At 40.0% G+C, this 21,863-nt stretch overlaps 1 protein-coding gene and 1 pseudogene across 2 annotated transcripts in view; one reads left to right on the top strand and one right to left on the bottom strand.

Annotated features, from left to right (window-relative positions):
• Window positions 1–344: 344 nt before the first annotated feature.
• Window positions 345–20,367, top strand: LOC146495516 (solute carrier family 26 member 6-like; annotated as a pseudogene). The gene is made up of 17 exons (XR_014871577.1): window positions 345–1,710; window positions 2,424–2,563; window positions 2,824–2,934; window positions 9,933–10,105; window positions 10,220–10,384; window positions 11,214–11,366; window positions 11,579–11,661; window positions 12,047–12,194; window positions 14,981–15,094; window positions 15,496–15,573; window positions 15,692–15,787; window positions 15,893–15,999; window positions 16,114–16,183; window positions 17,174–17,266; window positions 17,427–17,933; window positions 18,016–18,070; window positions 18,288–20,367. The product of XR_014871577.1 is annotated as a solute carrier family 26 member 6-like (transcript).
• Window positions 19,912–21,863, bottom strand: part of LOC146495515 (sodium- and chloride-dependent creatine transporter 1) — a 15,690-nt gene continuing 13,738 nt past the window's right edge. Inside the window, exons 11-14 of the mRNA XM_085146176.1 lie at window positions 21,624–21,726; window positions 21,434–21,534; window positions 21,187–21,357; window positions 19,912–20,970 (exon numbers count right to left, since the gene is read on the bottom strand). Of these exons, the coding sequence (XP_085002302.1) occupies window positions 20,842–20,970; window positions 21,187–21,357; window positions 21,434–21,534; window positions 21,624–21,726 (504 nt within the window). The 3' untranslated portion in view covers window positions 19,912–20,841. The remainder of the gene's footprint in view (window positions 20,971–21,186; window positions 21,358–21,433; window positions 21,535–21,623; window positions 21,727–21,863) is intronic.

Below are 21,863 nucleotides of genomic sequence, written 5' to 3'. Positions count from 1 at the left end.
GTGCAAAAACGAAACTTTTTCTTTTAATGTTTAGAACAGAAAAAAAAGTCAGAGAAGCAGAGGGACAAACAGCTACACTTTATCCATGACTAAAATGAACCAAAAACAGAACAAAAGCTGGGCTTCAAGGACTCATCTCCTAGTGATATGGGTGTTTTGTCTCGTACAACCTGTCATCCTCATTTACAACATTATAAAAACATAAACGTCTGAGGACAGCATTTAAAATGTGAACCAGTTAGAACACAAAATCATAAACAATGTCTGACTAAAGTTATGTGTCCTGCCAAGTACAGTTCATTGACATGTCGTCCTAGATGCAAAAAAAAAAAAAAAAAAAAAAAATTAAAAAAAGGATTGATAAAGATTGATACAATTCTCTTGTAAATATTAACTTATTTGCCAAAAGTAACAAAGACTATGCTGCTTTTTAAAATATAAATACCTTTTTCAGTGTAAAATATAAATCCTTCGTTTAGTTCAATGATTCCCTCCCAGCTATATCACTGACTATGTTATCTATCTTTTTCTGTTCAAGGTATGAAGAGCCCAATCAATAGTTGAAGTCATTTTGACAAAAACCTTTAAATGTTAACCAGCTCAACTTTAAACATTGCATAGATGCCAGCGGTGTGATTGATGAGTTTGTTTTATAAGGCCAAATGGTTCAAGGCTAAATGGCCAGAATTCTTTATATTTAAGTGGCCATACTGACAGACATACACAGATCATGTGTACAGACACAGATTTTTAGGGTTTGACATCCCCCCCAGATCTAACAAAAATAAAACCTTTCTATGTTGTTCTTTGATTTTTCAAACATGGCATGTGTAACAAAGTTACCTTATATGTAAACAGGCAGCTGGGATACATAAGATTAGTTGGTGACATTTAGACCACGAGGGTGTTGCCTGTTTTTACTAGTCTGCCAGGTTCAAAGAAACATATCAGACACCGTAAGAAATATCTGGCATGGATTTTCTGCTGACAATGAAAAGGATGTTATTTTATCTCTTTACTGAAGCTCAACAGCAATAAAGATAATAGATAAACAATAAAGATAGTAAACATTTTTTAATGTACAATGGCAATAAAAGGTTATTCTATTCTATAAAGTGTTTATAGATGATTTAGAAGCAGATTATGAGAGAATGGTTCAGAATAGAATAGAATAGAAATATCCCTTATTGTCCCTCACTGAGGAAATACACTTTACAGAGGAAACTAAAATTAAAATAAAATTGAGTAAGTGTTTAAAAAAACCTCTGTATTAATGCACATTCGTTACATTATACAACACATGTTCTGTTTTTCAGTTGCAGTTTTCTGCAGTTTCTGCATTTCAGCCTTTGCAAGTGTGCAGTCAGGGACATGCAGGGAGGTGGATCTTCTCTTACCAGGATGGAAAAGGAACAGTCACTCCCACAGACACATTATTACAGAACACTGAGGGGGGTTCGCTCTCTTCACACAGTGGTGACACCTGTAACTGTCCGAACCACTCAAGAGGACCCTCAAAACAAACCCAACTTTACAGAGGTCTTGGACATTTGCTCAAGTAGACAAGGACATGGAGGAGAAGGACTTGCAATCCGTTGAGTATTTTGTGAAGAGGGAGGTTCTGGATGAGTTATGTCTGGATGAAGTGGCTCAAAAAGGGACCTGGTCCACTAAACTGACACTGGGTGATCAGGTGAAAGAGTCCCTGAGGTAATTTTTTTAAAAAGACATGGGAAGTTATCACAAAGAAAAAGGGTTAGGGTTAGAACTTCTCAACATTTAAAAGATATTAATGAAATGAGCTAAAGAGCTAAGAATGAGTTTGCATGTTTAGATAGAGGTTTGACTTGTCTGGTTGGTTAACTGTTTTGTTATCTCAAAGCAAAGTTCATCATTTTTGAAAATTTTCCCTGGTTAACCTTTAAAACAACTTGTGATACAGCACATCATATCTGACCATAAAAGTGATACTGATGAATCACAAAAGCAATTATTGACAGTTAAATTACATGAATTCATAACTGTTAACACGTCAACATGGCAGAGGAGGTCGAGACTTACTTTGTTACCTTACATATTTCTTTGGGACAAAGAAGGCAAATATTCATGCAGGAGAAAGGCAATGAATTATTTTATTTATTTATTTTTGTTAAATACTTAGTTATTACTCCATGGAAGCTTATCACATTTCTATCCTAAGCCACAGTGATGACTTAATCTTTTACAGCCCCAGCTGATAAAAGATGTAACAGTTGGTACAGTTCACAAGTTACATTGTCAGTCTTTTTGTATATATCCCTCTTCAGCTGACTAATAGATATAAAAAGGTACATAGATATTCTTTATTTATTTAAGCTTAAAACTACAAACTACAAAGTCGATATCAGCACTTAAATTGTGTCTTTCTGGAATGACTGTTGCAGATGTTCGGTGCCCAGGCTGAAACACATACTTCTAACCTGGGTCCCTGTTCTCAGCTGGTTGCCTCGTTACTCCATCAGAGAAAATGCCTTAGGAGACCTGATTTCTGGCTGCAGTGTCGGCATCATGCATCTGCCGCAGGGTTTGTATGTGGGAATTTGTGCACTTGAGGGAGCTCACTCTTTAGCCACACAAATTCAGTACAAATGTTTGTAATAGAAGCAGCTACCTTAACTTTATCCAAATCTGAAGACAATAATTAGGACACAGGCTGATATCAATTTTCCCATCCCACTCTAATCAGTAAACAGAAAAAGGATGTTTCTATCAATCTTTGAAGCAACCAAAATGTGTCTGAAGGACTTTAAGCTGACACATATGTGTTCTGTCTTCTTTAAAAAGGCATGGCATATGCTCTTCTGGCTTCCCTGCGACCAGTGTATGGCCTTTACACCTCCTTCTTCCCAGTGCTGGTCTACTTCATCTTCGGTACATCGAGACACATTTCTATAGGTAAGTGATGTGGAAAATGTCTGTTTTCCTAATTCAAAAAAGCTTTAACATCATTGCTAATCTGTCTTGATGCATTCTCAATCATCCAGGTAAGTAAATTTCCAAAAGTTGATTCTGTTCATCTGGACGTAGCGTTTTCAGTGGGAGAAACTGTCATGGGTAGTGAGGCAGACTCAGGCGCAGACCACGGTTTGATTTGTGAAACATGGAAGACATCATGGATTTTCATATTGTGAGGGAGCTTCAGCTTCACAGAGACAGGGTTGACTAGGGCAGAGATCTCAAAAGGACCGATGAAATTGGGTGTAAGTTTTTTGGATTCGGTCCTGACGGGAACAAAGCGGGTAGAGAGCCATACCTTCTGACCGGCAGAGTATTCGGGTGCTGGGGTCCGGTGCCGGTCTGCGATGCGTTTGTTGTTCTCCTTTGTGCGTAGTGGCCCGCCAAACCCATTGACACCTGCGTAGATGAGCCTGGACAGAGGGTACAGAGTGCTCACCTTCCACAGCAGGAAATAGGGGAGGCTGATATCCCAAGGAAGCTTCAAATGGGACACCTACTGTACCTGTGTGGCAAGTTTCATACAGATTTACTGTAAAATTCCTCAGAAATTACAGGAAACACGTATTCAGTGCCATACAGTCAATACACTACAATTATGTAAATTTTCAAATATTCATTAAATATCATCCTTAGTAGTTGAGGTCCAACTTTCAACCCATCTCTCCTCTGGGACACCTGCTGTACCTGTGTGGCAAGTTTCATACAGATTTACTGTAAAATTCCTCAGAAATTACAGGAAACTTGTATTCAGTGCCATACAGTCAATACAATAGAATTATGTCAAATTCAAAAATTCATTAAACATCATCCTGAATAGTTGATGTCCAGCTTTCAACCCATCCCTCCTCTGGGACACCTACTGTACCTGTGTGCCAAGTTTCATACATATTTACTGTAAAATTCCTCAGAAATTACAGGAAACACGTATTCAGTGCCATACAGTCAATACACTACAATTATGTAAATTTTCAAATATTCATTAAATATCATCCTTAGTAGTTGAGGTCCAACTTTCAACCCATCTCTCCTCTGGGACACCTGCTGTACCTCTGGGCCAGGTTTCATCTCAATCCGCTGCATCAATAATTGTTTAATATTGATGGATCAAAAGTCCTGCTGAGAGAGTCATGACAGGGACTATAAAGAGACAGCATATTTCAGCCATATTTGCTTGTCTTCACTGACTCGCTTTGATATCCAGATTTAAATTTTGGAATATTAGGTGTACTTGTGGTTCCTATAGAATTTTAAGATTGAACGGGAATCAGTCTTCATCTCTCAGGCCTCTCACATCATTCTGTACAATACGATAATTTTTAATTCTACAACTGTTTATAATCTGCATAGTTCACATTTCTGTATAGCTTTATATCTCATATTTCTGTATAGTTTTTTTATTTCATATTCTGTATTGTTTTTCATATTTATATCCTGTTCATAGCCTGTACATAGCTTGTACTCACTACAGCCTGTACATACTTATAGTTATAGCATATTCATAACATACCTTCATACCATGTACATTGTAACATACCATAATAGACCCATTTGTGTAATATACTTACATACCTATATTATTGCTAATATATATTCTAATATATCTATATCATTGCTAAAGCACTTCTGGATGGATGCAAACTGCATTTCATTGCCTTGTACCCGTGACATGTGCAATGACAATAAAGTTGAATTCTATTCTATTCTATTCTATTCTATTCTATTCTATATTAATTCAGAAGACAAACATCCGTCTCTGCTTTTGAGATTAGCATTAAAACCCTCACTTTTGACAAATAATACAGTTAGATTGGATCAGGCGACCCTGAATCTTCCCTTATTTGTGCTGCAATAAGCCTAGGCTCTTGCGGGCTTCCCATGGTGCATGAATTTTTTCCTTCTTTGCTCGTTCTGTGTTTATACACCTCTCTGCATTTAATTATTAGTTAGTATGTATCTCTTGCACAGTGTATATGTTGTCCTGTCTCCTTTTCATCAACCTCAGCCAGTCACAGTAGATGGCTGTCTCTCCTTGAGCCTGTTTCTGCCAGATGTTTCTACCTCTTCAAATGGAGTTTTTCCTTCCCACTCTCACTAAATGTTAGCTCATATGGGGTAATTAAATTGTTGGGGTTTTCTTTGTATTATTGTTGTGTTTTTACCCAGAAACATAAAGTGTCTTTAGGCAACTGCTGTTGTGATTTGATGCTAAATACATAACATTTAACTGCTAACACCGGAATTAATTAAATTGTATAAATTCAAATTATATATTCATTGTGATATACTCCTTGTCTTTTGAAATACTTTATTTTCTGTTTTTGGACACCTTATAAAACAACATTCAATATTACAGGAACAGAAGCTCTTCTATTTCATGAACTGCCAAACTTACTGGTAGTAACACACTGCAACTGGGAAACACCAGGGAACACTTAATTAAGGCACAATGCACAATATATAGGTGAATTGATTTTGCCTCTTCACCACATATGACACTGGATACTGTAGCTCCTGTGAAAAATAAGGCCTCAAATCAGAAGTACTTGACCCCGTGGTATAATTCTCAAACACGTAGCCTAAAGCAGATAACTGACAGCAGTAGGGAGGAAAGACCTGCGAAATCTCTCCGTCCCACACCGTGGGTGCCGCAGCCTGCCACTGAAGGAGCTGTTCAGTGCTGTTAGAGTTTCCTGCATGGGGTGGGAGGGATGAAAGCTTAGCCACCATTCTCCTGTCACTCACCACCTCCACTGGGTCCAGAGGGCATCCTAGAACAGAGCTGGCCCTGCGGATCAGCCTGTTTAGTCTCTTCCTGTCCCCGGCAGAGATGTTGCCAGCCCAGCAGACCACACCATAAAAGATGGCTGCAAAACATGCTGTAGGTATTACAGGTACTGTGCTGCAGTGGTTTGTATCATATCTGTCTAATAGACTCCAGTTTGTGCATGTAAATGGAGAGTCCTCTTCACACACTGAGGTTAATTATGGAGTTCCACAGGGTTCAGTGCTAGGACCAATTCTGTTTACATTATACATGCTTCCCTTAGGCAGCATCATTAGAAGACATAGCATACATTTTCACTGCTATGCAGATGACACCCAGGTCTATCTGTCCATGAAGCCAGATAACACACACCAATGAGTTAAACTGCAGGAATGTCTTAAAGACATAAAGACCTGGATGGCCGCTAACTTTCTGCTTCTTAATTCAGATAAAACTGAGGTCATTGTACTCGGCCCTGAAAATCTTAGAAATATGGTATCTAACCAGATTCTTACTCTGAATGGCATTACCTTGGCCTCCAGTAACACTGTGAGGAACCTTGGAGTCATTTTTGACCAGGACATGTCCTTCAACGCACATATTAAACAAATATGAAGGACTGCTTTCTTCCATTTGTGCAACATCTCTAAAGTTAGAAATATCCTGTCTCAGAGTGACGCTGAAAAACTAGTTCATGCATTTATTACTTCCAGGCTGGACGACTGTAATTCATTATTATCAGGAAGTCCTAAAAACTCCCTGAAAAGCCTTCAGTTAATCCAAAATGCTGCAGCAAGAGTCCTGACAGGGACTAGAAAGAGAGAGCAGATTTCTCCTATAATGGCTTCCCTTCATTGGCTTCCTGTTAAATCCAGAATTGAATTCAAAATACAAGGTCTTAAATAATCAGGCCCCATCTTATCTTAATGACCTTGTAGTACCATATCACCCTATTAGAGCACTTCGCTCTCGCTCTGCAGGCCTACTTGTTGTTCCTAGAGTATTTAAAAGTAGAATGGGAGGCAGAGCCTTCAGTTTTCAGGCCCCTCTTCTGTGGAACCAGCTTCCAGTTTGGATTCGGGAGACAGACACTATCTCTACTTTCAAGATTAGGCTTCAAACTTTCCTTTTTGCTAAAGCATATAGTTAGGGCTGGACCAGGTGACCCTGAATCCTCCCTTAGTTATGCTGCAATAGACGTAGGCTGCCGGGGATTCCCACAATGCATTGAGTTTTTCCTTTCCAGTCACCTTTCTCCCTCACTATGTATTAACAGACCTCTCTGCATTGAATCATATCTGTTATTAATCTCTGTCTCTCTTCCACAGCATGTCTTTATCCTGTCTTCCTTCTCTCACCCCAACCGGTCACAGCAGATGGCCCTGAGCCTGGTTCTGCCGGAGGTTTCTTCCTGTTAAAAGGGAGTTTTTCCTTAACACTGTCGATAAAGTGCTTGCTTATATGGAATAATATGTTTGCTGGGTTTTTCTCTGTATGTATAATTGTAAAATCGAACTTACAATATAAAGCGCCTTGAGGTGACTGTTGTTGTGATTTGGCGCTGTCTAACTAGAATAGAATAGAATAGAATAGAATAGAATAGAATAGAATAGAATAATGTACTTCAGACCGGGAGATTGGCAAAATGTATAAATAGGATGGCGATTAGGGGAATTGGAGACAGCTGCGTAACACAGCAGGGATGCACTGGGAATAAGAAAACAGTGGAAGTAATACATATCATCAAATAATCCAGGACTCAAACAATGATATGATGAACAGAACTATAAAGAACAAAACTGAGAAATGCTTGGTAAACTGACCAAGGACTATGTCATCATGTCATTTTTTTAATATCATAGTTAATGTGTCGTGATTTGTAGATAGTGCCATCTTACAAATGCCAGGAAATCCAACTGGGTGACAAGCCAGAGTGGTCTGCCCACACACCCACTGACTAGAAAAAGGGTCCAGGACTCTTCAAGCTGGGATACAGGCATCAAAGAAAAAGATGTAAACAGATAGAAAGTCATCAGGAAGGCATTGCCTGTTGTTGCTGCTGCTGTCAGACTTTTTAATTCATCCACTTGTGTCAGACACATATTGAACAGGAATAAACATGACTCTCTCACTTTGTATGCCACAATGTTTGCTTAGACACCTGTATGCTTATATTGTTTATTATATCCCAGAAACATTCATGTTAAAACTTGTGTTCCTATTTCTATATATAAGTTTATTTTCATATCTCTATATTAATCTATTTATAGCTCCATTCCCTCACTTCATTTTATACAATTGCTTTGTTCCTGCATGGCAGCTATTTAAAGTGGTTTCACACACAGAGCCTCCAGATGAATACAGAGTAGTTTTGGACAGCAGAAGCTGGAGAATGGTATTGCTCTCTGTGTGAAAAATGACTACTTATTTGAAATGAAGATGAATGTATGTAAGGCAAAAAAAAAAAATTTCTTTTAAACAGTACATTGCATAATTCTTTTAATTCTTTTAATTCTTATTTTTATGTCTATTTAAGCGTTATATGACAGTATGTTTGCACTAAGTACCGAAGCAATTTCCTAATGTTGTAAACCTGCTCAACATTTGGCAATAAAACCCTTTCTGATTCTGATAATGACTGAAAATGCAATGTACTGTTTATAGGGCGATCATGGCTCAAGAGTTGGCAGTTCGTCTTGTAATTGGAAGGTTGCCGGTTCGAGCCCCGGCTCCCACAGTCTCGGTTGTTGTGTCCTTGGGCTAGACATTTCACCTACCGCCTACTGGTGTTGGTCAGAGGGGCCGATGGCGCGATATGGCAGCCTTGCTTCTGTCAGTCTGCCCCAGGGCAGCTGTGGCTACAACCGTAGCTGCCTCCACCCGTGTGTGAATGAATAGTGGAATTGTAAAGCGCTTTGAGGGTCTCGAAAAGCGCTATATAAATGCAATCCATTATTATAAGATTGGGGAAACCTGCAGTCAGCTGAGACCGCAGAAGTCACTTGGATGAGTGACAAAACTTTTCTCCCATTGAAAACGTCCAGAAGAACAGAATCAACCTTTAGGGATTTAATTACCTGGATGATTGAGCATGCATCGAGACATTCTCCGTGTTGTTTCTGAATTCTTTGTCACCTTATGAATAATGTATATAACTTTGAATAATTCCATGTAAATTTAAGTCTTATTAATAGAAACTGAGGAAAGAAAGCTACAACACAGTGAACACCATCCCCACTGACACAGCGGCCAGGGAGGCAGAAGAACATCAAGAAGGCCCTGAGTAAATGTGGTTATCCCAGCTGGACTTTTGTCAAAGCTGGAAAGGCTCCTAAAGAAAGCTCCAGCCGATCCAGGAGACAAGGACAAGGACAACTGCTGACTAAGCGAAAACCTGTAGTGATCCCGTATGTCGTTCCGTATCGGAACAGCTGAGACGCATTTTTTCTAAACACCGGGTCTCTGTGGCTTTTAAACCCCAAAACACGCTGCACCAAAAACTGGTCCACCCCAAGGATCGGGTCCCCGACACAAACAGAGTAACATAGTGTACGCTGTTAAGTGCCAGGAGGATTGCCAGGATTTATTCATCGGGAAAACCAAACAACCTCTGGTGAAGCGGATGGTACAACACAGAAGAGCTACCTCGTCAGGCCAGGACTCTGCAGTCTATTTACACCTACAGGCCAGTGGACACTCTTTCAAGGATGAGGATGTGCACATCCTGGACAGAGAGGAACGCTGGTTTGAGGGCGGAGTCAAGGAGGCCATTTACCTGAAAAGGGAAAGTACAACTCTGAATGGAGGAGGGGGCCTAAGGGTACATCTTTCACCATCTAACAATGCTGTGAATGCCGCCATTCCCCAACTCTCTGTGAATGTACTCATGGCCATTGATCAGTGGTTGTTGATCAATGGTCATGAGAATTTGCATAATTATGATTAAGGAACTGACCTCCTTTCAGTCATTATGCAAATTTACTGTTTATAAGATTGAAACCTGCAGTCAGCTGAGACTGAAGAAGTCCCTCGGATGATGTCGAAACGTTTCTTCCACTGAAAACGCTACGTCCAGATGAACAGAATCAACCTTTTGGAGCATTGCTAATCTGATTCTTCCATGTCTCTATGAATATCTGTGTGTCCACATGGCTGTATTTTGTATGCTCAGGTACATTTGCTGTGATCAGCATCATGGTCGGGAGTGTGACAGAAAGGCTGGCACCTGACAGTAACTTTATTGTGAATGGCACTAATGGGACGGAAACTGTGGACATCGATAAACGCGATGCTTACAGAGTACAGGTGGCATGTTCCCTCACGGTCTTGACGGGAATCTTTCAGGTGTGTGTCTATTTTGTGTGTCAGGCGTACAGCTTTTAGTGAAGTGATGAGCAAACCTTTCAGGGCATATTTCACCTCCTTTCCTTCACTGACTTTGTCATTTTACATCCTAAGATTCTGTTGGGTGTGGTGAGGTTTGGCTTCGTGGTCACCTACCTCTCTGAGCCCCTCATTCGTGGCTACACCACAGGATCGGCATGCCACGTGTGTGTCTCCCAGCTCAAGTACCTGTTTGGAATCACACCGTCTCGCTTCACTGGCCCTCTCTCCCTCATTTATGTGAGTGTGTTAATCATTATCTATCCAATTCACACTTAAGTACACTAACATTTTAAATTGCTGTCACTATTTATTTACTTTTTGTGCTACTTTGACCTTTACGATTAAAAATTTAAAAAATTTATTTTGCAAAGTTAAAAATTTAGATCATTAACTTTTATTTAATGACTGCACTGGACTAATTACAACAGTTTTATGATGCGTGCACCTACATAAATGGATGAGTTATTCCTATTACCTTTGTAAATAAATACAAAGTTTGTGTGTGTGTGTGTGTGTGTGTCCTCGAGTGCAACAAAGTGCATGATATAAAATACTATAAGAACATGGCTTTCAGAGTATAAGTTTTGCTTGGCCAGTAATGCCAGAAAAGAGCTTCATGAAATATACCAGTCCAATTACAGTCACCAGTACGGTTCCAGTAGCTGAAGCTAATCTCACTGGAGCTATGCAGGGAATTACAGGAGCTTACATGCTAGATGTTATTACACACATATCAGATTAGATGAAGTTGTAATTTTACCTGCTGTAATGAGACAATATTGAACTTGGAAACACACTTTGAAGAAGTCAGACCAAGCAGTTTAAGAGAATACACACATGCTAAGTGCAAAACAAAACATAGATAGGCACAACTTTGCTTTAAATTAACTTGCTTCAGACATAAACACACAAAGATGGCTGGGTTTAAGTGGAAGCTGCATTTTGATGGCATGTATTCCTTACTGCTGGAGATTTCTGCTGTATTTAAGTACTAGCCGAATTTCCAGTCCTCTTGTACTATCATTGTTTGTATTGCCTTACTTGTTTGTTTTCCTTCTTTTCACAGACTGTGTTGGACATTTGCAGCCTGCTGCCGCAGACTCAGGTGCCAGAGCTGGTGGTCAGCCTGGTGGCCCTCGCTGTTCTCATTGTGGTCAAAGAAATCAATGACTGCTACCGACAGAAGCTGTCGTTGCCTATTCCAATAGAGCTCGTAGTTGTAAGTCTTCCTTTTAGTTTTTCTTTCATCCTTTCTCTGCCAGTAAAACAGCAGGTGTATTGATTTATGCACCCAGCAGGGGGCGTCTTGACCCCAATGATCACACGAGACCCAGGGAACGCTATAGTTGCACACGAAAGGGGCTGTTTGCAAGAAAGAAATATAAAAAGAACTAATGATACTGGAGTGACATTGTTTTTTTTAATCAACAGGTCATAGCAGCAACAATCATTACACATTTCTGTGAACTTCCTAGTAAATACAACATTGACGTGGTTGGAGAAATTCCCAGTGGGTAAGCTCATCTTTGTGTGGAAATAAAGTGCTGGACTTGGTGAGGTAAACCCAGGGCACAAAATTTCCTCCCTTTTCATTTCTGCCAGAAATCCAGAATTTGTTGATAAGACAGTCACACAATCTGCAAAGAAGTGTGTGTGTAACAGCGTGTCTCCTGAAGGCTCCTGTTATGGAAAAATCCAGGTTTCCCCACGGAAGCCATAAAACAGCGTAGGGTAAACACCAGCCATAATAGGAGATTAATGTCACACATGTATACAACAGCTACTGGCCTTTAAAGAGGGATTCATAAAATTTAATTTGACGTGTTTCTAAATTAAACAGATTCATGTGTGTGTCGCTGATAAATAGTTAAACAGCTCACGTTTTTCTTCTTCTTCCAGGCTCAAGGCCCCTCGTGCTCCAGATACCACTTTCTTCTCAGGCGTTATAGGAGATGCTTTTGCCGTGGCCATTGTGGGCTTTGCCATCAACATTTCTCTGAGCAAAACATTTGGCCTCAAATATGGCTACAAGGTGGACAGCAACCAGGTGAGGAAAGCATACACGCACAGTGGCCTGCACAAACAGTACGAGCAGTCCTCTGACTCTCTCATAACAAGGAGGAGTAAAACTTTGGCCTAAAATTAGACTTTACTCTGTAGTCTGCTATTCCTGCCACATTAGTGGAAACAATCACTCAGGTTGTCACTGATCAAGCTTTGGCCCAGCTGCATAGGCTTCTGTTCATTTTGCTTCAGGTGCTTAGTTCATTGAAATAAATTGACTTCAGCTAATGCTTTAGAAAAGTAGTGTCAAACATAAGGCCCAGGGGCCAGATTCAGCCTGTCAAAGACTCCAATTTGACCCACTGGACAGCTTTACCAAATATAATGCAGGGCATAAATTTTAAAATGTCCCCATGGCTATTCATACTACATCAAAGTAATTAAGAAACAAATAAACAATTAAATAAAGGAAAAGTTCCTGCAATTTCTGTATCTGCTACACTGGCAGAAAGGGGAGTTTTATTAGTTTGGCCCATTTAGGATCAAACTGTGCTGGATTTGGCCCCAGATATCAACCAATTTTTGACATCCCTGCATTAGAATAAATAACCAAAGCATTATAATCTTACATCTCATGTTTAGATTGTAGCCTCAGACATTGTGAGCTGCAACAAAAATACTTATCTACATTGTTTCATTAACTCTTATTGTTTGTTTCTAAAGCTTCAAAGAGAGAGACTCCGTTATTCATGCAGTGCATTTTTATTTATTCACTTAGTTCTAACTAGTAGTGCAATTTTGGGAAATGGCTTTCTCTTATTTCTTCAGTACCCTCCAGAGTTATTTAAAGTGTCACAGGTGTCTGAATTAGCCAGATAATAATAACAGACTATAATTGAATCAGTCAGTTACATGATTCAATGTTAAAATAAAAAGATACATTGTGTGAAACAAGAAGAAATTAAATGAGTTACAAGCAGTACAGAAGCATCACTTTAGATTTTTTGCTTGTTCTTTGTAACCTGATTAATAATGCTCCAAGCAAACTCATGTCCTGGAACTGAACTGCACTGTTTATAATTTGCTGGTAAATCAGGTTTTGTAATCAGTTCGTTAGAGAAATGATTAATGTTTGGTTAAATTAGATGCATGCAAAAAAAAAAAAAGAACCTGGATGTTTTGTTTTTTAAATGCCAAAACAAACATAGAGGTGTATTAAAAACAGTGTTGGGCAAGTTACTTTAAAAAGTAACAATTTATAGTTACTAGTTGCTCCTTCAAAAAAGTAACTGAGTTAGTAACTGAGTTACAATATTCTAAAAGTAATTAATTACTTGAAAAGTAACTATTGCGTTACTTTAAAAAAAATGTTTAACCCTCTGGTGTCCAGGGTATAATTGGCCATTTTTAACTACTTTTGATTTTCCCTCCACATTTCACCTTTAAAAACTGTTTCCTTTGCCTTGTTTTGGTCTTTTCAGCACAACCTCACGTGTCTGAATTTACAGTTATGTTTTCATTTTTTTACATACTGTATTAACACAATTGATCTAAAATCAGACAAACAAACAAAAAAATCAGAGTAGAAAAAGTTATATTTTTTACTGTAACAACCACAAACATGTTTAACCCTTGTGTTGTCCTTGGGTCATTTTTGTTATCTAAAGAAATCTTTTGCTATCAAAAATGTGTTTTTTATTCATCAAATGGTCTGAAAATAACAGAAGCTATTCATTACTATGCTATGCATGATCGGAATAAGTTTTATGTAATTTGATTTATTTATGGGGTTTTGCAAAGTGTTGCAAAGGGCCATATTTTCACACCATACTGCTTTCAAACATCTTTGATCTTGGATCACTGATGTCTGGGGTCAAGCAATGGTCATAACAACCACAACAACAACAACAACAGGCAGCACAATGAGGAGAAAGGTGCTCTATATTCAATTAAATTTTATTTACACAGCCCCAAATCACAACAACAGTCGCATCAAGGTGCTTCCTATTGTAAGGTAGACCCTACAATAATACATACACAGAAAGTAGCTCACAAGCCTCCACTGGAGGCCAGACCAGATTTCATGAGGAACACACCTTAGTTGTTCACACAAAGCATAAAGGGAAAAAACAATATATACAGTATTATCTTCATTTTAGATGTCAAAAAGTGTTTTCTTTTGCGTGGAACCCGGGTCCAAATGGCTCTTTGGGTGTTAAAGGTTGCACACCCCTGTGCTAGACAGTGATCGTGATTACCATCTGCGGGAGCGCGCAGCTACTTAAAGCTGTAGCGTCCACATTACTTACGTAGTCAGCTACCTCCATGCAACTGATATAAGATGCGGTAAGCTGAACACAGCTTCAACCGTCTGTTTGTTGAAAAATAGTAACGGACTATTTTTCTTGTTAGTAACTGTAACGGCATTGTAACGATAGGAATAGTAATTAGTTAGACTACTCGTTACTGAAAACAGTAATGCCGTTACTTGTAACGCCGTTATTCCCATCACTGATTAAAAATCATTGTGTTGTTTGCACACTTTGACACATGTGCAGAGCTATTTAACTGGGATCAGAGGCAATGTGTGAACAGTCAAATGCTCTAAGGGCGAGACTGCTAAAAAATTAACGCTCAATACGCTTTTTTGCAATCAGGAATCTTAACTACTCCGACCACATCTCTCAGCGTGGCAGTGACGTGCTGGCCTGGTCAAAAAAAATAATAAGGAGTGCACTGATGTCATTGACCCAAAAGTTGTGCTGACCTGAAGTCACATCAATACCATTAACCAAAGTGTTGCCTCTTGTCTGCCTTTTGTCTTTCCAGGAGCTCGTCGCGTTGGGTCTCAGTAACACTATTGGTGGATTTTTTCATTGTTACTCTGTAACTTCCTCGTTGTCACGGAGTCTTGTCCAGGAGAGCACAGGGGGCAAGACACAAGTAAAAACAACTACTTCTGTGATCAAACAGAACAAACTGCAACTGTGCAAACGATTCAGGCACTAAAATAAGAAAAAAGGAGGAGGAAGAACAGTTTTTTATAAATGAATCTTCAAATATACAGGAAAAAAATCAGTATTTGATGTGACAAACATAAGATTTTAAACACATCCATTTAAACTGTTAACACACACAGACGTGTGGCAGGTAAGTCATTAGAGACCCTCGGGTCATGGATTGAGGGTCATCTGCCTTCATGATGATCTTACATTGAAGGGTAAGAAGGAAAACTTCTGGACTGGCTGAATCATTTGCACAGACATTTACAACAAATTACACCTGATTTTTATGGTCATCTTGAGACCATTTATTGTGTCTGTGTGTGTGTTTGTGTTTGGAAGGTTGCGGGGGTGATTTCCTCCATCATTGTGCTGATCACAGTTTTGAAAATAGGTCCTTTCTTTGAAGATCTCCCCAAGGTAACACTCTCCTTCCTGAGCCATTTCTTGCTAATGATCGCCATCCCTCCTGGCAGTTTCAGAGCCGGTGAGGTTATGGGTATGCGTGATTTCATTCGTGTCTGTGTTTGCTCCTCAGGCCGTCTTATCCACAATCGTGTTTGTGAACTTGAAAGGAATGTTTAAGCAGTTTATGGATGTCTTTTTGCTGTGGAAGACCAACAAGGTTGACTTGGTAAGACTTAGTCCTCTTTAGCAGGCACTCTGCTCAGCTGAACACTGTGTGACCTTTGTGGCACCGTGGACCTTGTTAACGTTTCGTGTTCATACCGCCCTCTAGCTGGTGTGGCTTGTAACATTCATAAGCACCATCGTGCTCAACTTGGACCTGGGCCTGGCTGTCTCCGTTGCGTTTTCCATGCTTACTTTCATCTTCAGAACACAACTGTAACTACACAACTCTAATTATTAATTAGTAATGTCTATGCAATCACGATGAGGTACTTAAATGAGATGCAGGGAAATTGTTGGTGTAATTTTGACATTTTTAATGCCTTTCAGACCACGTTACTCAATCTTGGGCAACTTACCAGGCACTGAACTTTATCTGGACACAGACACCTACAAGGAGGTAAATTAAATATAAAATAAAGTTTAGGCTGGCCCAAATTCTAATAACAACAATAAATATATTACTTGAGGAAATTAACCATGCGTATAGTGGTAGATTTTAAAAAATCTGAGTTCTCCACTTCTCCACTAGTTAAACTAATATCAACTTTAAGGAAGCGACTGAAAGGCTACTAGTTGAAATGAAAGACACCAGTAGACTGACGCATGAACGTGTGAAACAGAGTGCTCAACAAGTTTGTTGGACCACCACTCAGTGTTTATGCCTTAAAGTAATAGTGGGGCTAGAATCTTTCGTTACGTTTCTGTAATCCAAGCTGTTCAATCAAAAACATATTTTTGATGCTTAAATATAATTATTGTTGTTATCCATGATTTTTCAAATTGACTGTTTAACCAAAAAAGCAGCAAAAATAGTCCAGCACATTATTTTTTATTAATGCCAAGTTGCAGCTACTTAGTTGCATCCTTTGACATGTTAGTTTTGAATGTTGTGCTTGGTTAACTTTTAGTGTCAAACAAGCTTTTGCCAAATTTTAAAATATTTTCATTTTCTTGTTTTTATGACAGGTGGTCAAACATGTTTGTTAAGCACTTCTGTATTAAAGGGTTTCCTAGACAAAAAAACAAGAGTAAACCTTCGCGTGTTTGTTTAAAAATTCAGATTTTTTCCTAAATGTCTTCCTCCTGGAGCTGTAATCACAGCTTCACAGAATTGCAGACTTTCAGTTTTAACTAAATTAGGTTGTTCCCTTTCCATTTACACCGATTGCAGTAAGGTGGCAAGCGTGCAACTACCTTCTCTAGATGCTAATTTGTTTGGATTTACCCTGGTAGTGGGGCGCTGTGAGTAAGGCTACATCTACTTACAATCATTAAGTGGTAGAGGAGCTCCCTTTAGTCAAACAACATCTGAGGAAAGCAGAAACTGCAAATGGGATAAGAGCAGGGTGTGAGTTTCTTAAACCTTCTAATGTGTGATTTCATGCAGGCAAAAGAGATTCCTGGAATTAAAATCTTCCGTTCATCTGCAACTATCTACTACACAAATGCCGAGATGTTCTTGGAGGTCCTGCAGGAGAAGGTATGTGGTTGCGTGTTCAATAATCTGTGCTCTGTGTGTGCGTATGTGTGAAACCTCCCTCTGCTTTCTACAGCACCCTCAATTGCTTTCACTATCTCTCTCACTCTTCTCACTTTCTCTCCTCTTTCTGTTTTAATGTGATGCTTGGCTCTTGTTGCAGACTGGAATCGAGATTGGGAAGCTGCTATCAGCAAAGAAGAAACGAGATGCAAAGCAGAAGCGTAAAGAAGAGAAAAAGAAAGCCAAGAAGGAGGCAAAAAAACAAGTATGAGATCTGAATTTAAGGTTTTGCTAATTCTTCCAAAATATATCAGTAAGTCAGAATCTTTAGTCACTAAGTTGCACATTCTCTTTAAAGGAGTCCCAGATGAACATGGAAAATGTCTCTGAAAGAACAAAAGGAGAGAGAAACGGGAATAGTGTGGCCTTTAGCATGACAGAAACAGCTACAGATGGCCTTCATAAAGGCCGAGTGAACTTGGCTTACGAACCTGACATAACCATGTCAGATTCAGACTCAGACACAGGTTCTGACCACATCACAGAGTTTTCTTGGCACGGCGATGAAGAGAAAAAACGGGCCTGCGAATCGGGCACGCACAGCATCATCTTGGACATTTCCACAACCAGCTTTGTGGACACAGTCACTGTGAAGACACTGAAAAATGTATGTGTGCCTGCTGAAATGTTATCATTTTTCTAACGATGACAAAGAGAGAACTAACGTGAGATTTGTCCTTTTCTCACAGATTTTCAGGGACTTTGGAGAAGTTGATTTGGACATCTACTTAGCAGGCTGCCAAGGTAAAGGACAGATCGGACAAAAACAGAGACAGAGGGTTCTCCTTAATGCTGAATTAAGGCACTGAAGCTTTACATAATGAATGCGACAAGGTCATAGCCTCGGTGGAGCCCTGCTACGCCCTGTCAGATGACAATGACACATGAATATTTATTTAGATGACTACAATATGCTCTCTCATTGTCATGCATATTTCTCTCCATTTATGTGTGGTAACAGCTTGTGTCGTGGAACAGCTGGAAGCAGCGGATTTCTTCTCAGCGTCCATCCCAAAGAGCTGGCTGTTTATCACCGTCCACGATGCAGTGCTTTATATTCTCAAGAAACGGGGGAAGGCGGATTTTGTGCTTGTGGGTCACCATCAATACTTATCACACTTTTGACTTCTCTGTTTATTTATCACTTGCCATTGAAGAAATACATTCTTTGAGATATTTTCACACATTAAGCTCTGGATCTTCCAATTTCTTTCAGGATGTGTCCTGCAACACCCAGATGTGACCAGCAGGGGTCAGATTCACTCAAATTTAGCCCTCTTCCTCCTCCTCTTTTCAGGCTGCTTTCTGTTTCATCACTCACCATCGTCTCCTCCCCTTTCAGTAAAGGGAGAATGAACCACCTTGACATGGCGCCCGGTTGCTATGGAAACATAGGGAGCGGTTGCTGTGGCAACAGGCTTTTTATGATATCCTCTAATGAGATATACAGCAAGACGTCACTGCAGCTCTCTCACACTGTGGTGCATGCAAGGGACAGGGAAGGGGCGGGGCTTTAGTGGGAGAATGTAACAGTGGACTAATAGGAGTGTGTATTTATAGCCAGTGTGAGAGAGCAGAGTGTTAGAAAGGTTGACCCCAGAGGGACACTCATATGTGAGAGGCGTGCATCTAGCAGTTGATATTTTTTAAAGACAACAAAAGCCAAAAGTCTCCAACGCATAATCAATAAACTCTAAACAGTGTTACTGTTTAGCTGTGCCCCCCCCCCCCCCCCCCCAAGCCTTAATTCTTACAGTACCCCTTCCCAAAGCCCGCAGTAATGAGCTGAATGGCATGCATTGTGTAATAGCTGTTACATTTTAGAGTAACAAAATGCGTGTCTATTTATAGTCATTACTTACATGTGTGGTTGCGCTGACATCTTGAGCTCCCTTCTATTTTTGGGATTGTTGTCATCTGCTATTGCTCCTATCAGAAGCTAAACCGTGCGCCTGTTTAGAAGCTAAACGAGAATATGATTTGCTGTCTGTGTACTGATAACTGCCGGCTTTTTTCCCTCATCTTTTACTTTTTAGCTTTCAAAAATGTAGAACTGTATTTGATAGTGCACAACTGTTTAAACAGCGCACAATGTGTATTTATGTGTAAACTGTATAATAGACATGTTTATGACTCTTAATTAATGAGATGCTAACACAATAAATGATGAGTCTGCAGGAACACTGATAAAGGTCTAAGCTATTTTTTTAACTACCTGGATGTTAACTAACCCTAACCCTGAGGACCACAGGTGTATGGACATTATGAGGGTTAATGAAATGGGACCAAACGGAGCAGCAAACTGAGATTAAACATTTATCTCCATAAAACAAACAGTCCAAAGACCACTGGATGACATCACAGTGGCTTCATCCATCTTTTACATACTAAACAATCGTCCCGATTTCCATACAGCTGTGGTCCACAGGGACAAAATGTCCCAAGGACAACACAAAGGTTAAAATGTTGAAAACATGCAGTTGTTGAACATCTATGGAGTTTGTTTTTCTGTACTTTCTGTACATATCTTATTTGAATAAAAATGAATGCGTATGTAAATAAAGACCCATAAAAAACACATTACATCCATCTTTATCTGGCCATTTATTGCATCTCATCAGGTGTCACAGCAATTCTCTGTCATCCCAGCCTCCTGCTCTTTAAACAGCTCACCCAGAGGTTTCTCTCCTTCTCTTCACGTGGCAATAATAATCATCATCCCCTCCAAAGATTAACACTGATTCACAGACCGTACAACACACTGGATACTTAAGTTAGTTTATAATACATAGCTGGAATTGGTGGTGCATTGCTTGTCATGATAATTTTAGTTTTTAACAAATGGAAGTTGTTTTTTTTGTACAGTTAATTCACAGAGAACAGTTGGCAGGAAACAATGGCCGAGGGCAATGTTACATGTAAATGGAAAATACCATCGCCACGGACCGTGGCCCACAGTCTAACGCAACACCCGTTCATACAGACACGCACACACGCACGGGACACAGGGTTATAAACACAAGGGCACAGGCATACGTGCAGCTACACACATAAGCATTCAGACCGTGGCATTATCAGCAGCAGATATGAGGTCTTTAATTTTAAAACAATTCATCAGACTCTTTTAAGTTTATGCTCATTGAAGATGGCATGGCTGCTTGGGTTGAGTGAGGCTGTTAAAACGTGGACAGGAAGGCGTGGAAAGGGAAGATATTGCAAACTACAAACTACATCACACAGACAAAGCAATACAGGACAGAACAGCACAAACGCAGGAGTGGGACAGAAAGAGAGGGGCAAGCCGGCGAGGTAGAGTCAGAAAACAGAGCAGAGGGTATATCAGCATGTGATGAATACATGGTTGTTTTTCTCCAATCTAATCTTTGGTCCATTGTCCAGGTCTTTCTTATAGTTTTAAAGTGGAAGGGTGTGTAATCAATCTATAAGTTTGTTCGCGTATGTACGTGTCTGCTGCTGTCAAAGATGACCTTGGCCCTTTTGTTCTGTGGAGCTCATCAGATGACACTCTCAAAGAGCAGCGTCCCCTTGGTTCCTGCAGGGGGCAGCAGTTTGGCCTCACTCTCAGGGGCCAGGTACTCCAGGTGATGTCTGCCCCAAACTGGTGTGGTTAGGTGCTGCCAGCGCTACAGAGTAAAAACACAATGAGATGTTTTTTTTGGGACGGGACGGACAATTTGGTTTTCTGCAATAAGCCCTCTTTAATGATTAATGAGGAAATCAGTTGAACAAATAACTCATAGACGAGTGATGGCAACTTCCAAGGAGACGCATTCCTACTGATCAAAAGTAAATAGAAACAGGAGAAGTGAACAGACATGCCAGCACCCATGAACACTGACCTCCCGCAAAGATCCTTTGCAGCGCAGTAGTTTGTAGAGAACAGTGACAGGGATACAGAGCATAGAGAATAGGGCCAGCGCCCAGCCGAGTGCTTCACCCCAGATGGGGTATGTGTACACTGTGTTGTAGGTCAGGGGCTTGTAGTTAACCACGTGGAACAGGAACACTCCCTATATGAATGCCAAGATATTACTAGTTTTCCACTTGCAGATACAGTTTACTTAAAAATAATGAAGTAGCACGTACCACACAGACAAACGGTGTGATGTAGGACCAACACCACTTCATATAGGGTAGGGGCTGATAGCCGATCATACGAGCCACATCGTCCATGAAACGGTCTGCGCCTGACAGGGGTAATGTAAGGATGTTGTGAGAATGCCCTGGACAGTGCAGTTTGTATAATTTGTGCTGTGTTTGTGCAGCGCTGTCTCACCATACACCCATGCAACCACCACACACTCCCAGAAGGCCTGCCACAACAATGTGATGCCACTGGCAGAGTAGTAGTCAAACAGCTGGAAGACATACATCCCTCCCTGATAGAAACGGTGAGAGCAGAAGACCATCAGAACCATCCTTTTAATAATTCATAACAAATTTCAGACATGCAGTTCCTTCCGTTAATCTTTCCACAAATCTGCAGTGAAAGCTACGTCTGAATGACAGAATGCAT

This window comes from Neolamprologus multifasciatus, chromosome 20 (assembly GCF_963576455.1).
Source record: "Neolamprologus multifasciatus chromosome 20, fNeoMul1.2, whole genome shotgun sequence".
NCBI classification, from domain to species: domain Eukaryota; kingdom Metazoa; phylum Chordata; class Actinopteri; order Cichliformes; family Cichlidae; genus Neolamprologus; species Neolamprologus multifasciatus.
This window is presented reverse-complemented; position numbering and strand designations above follow the sequence as displayed.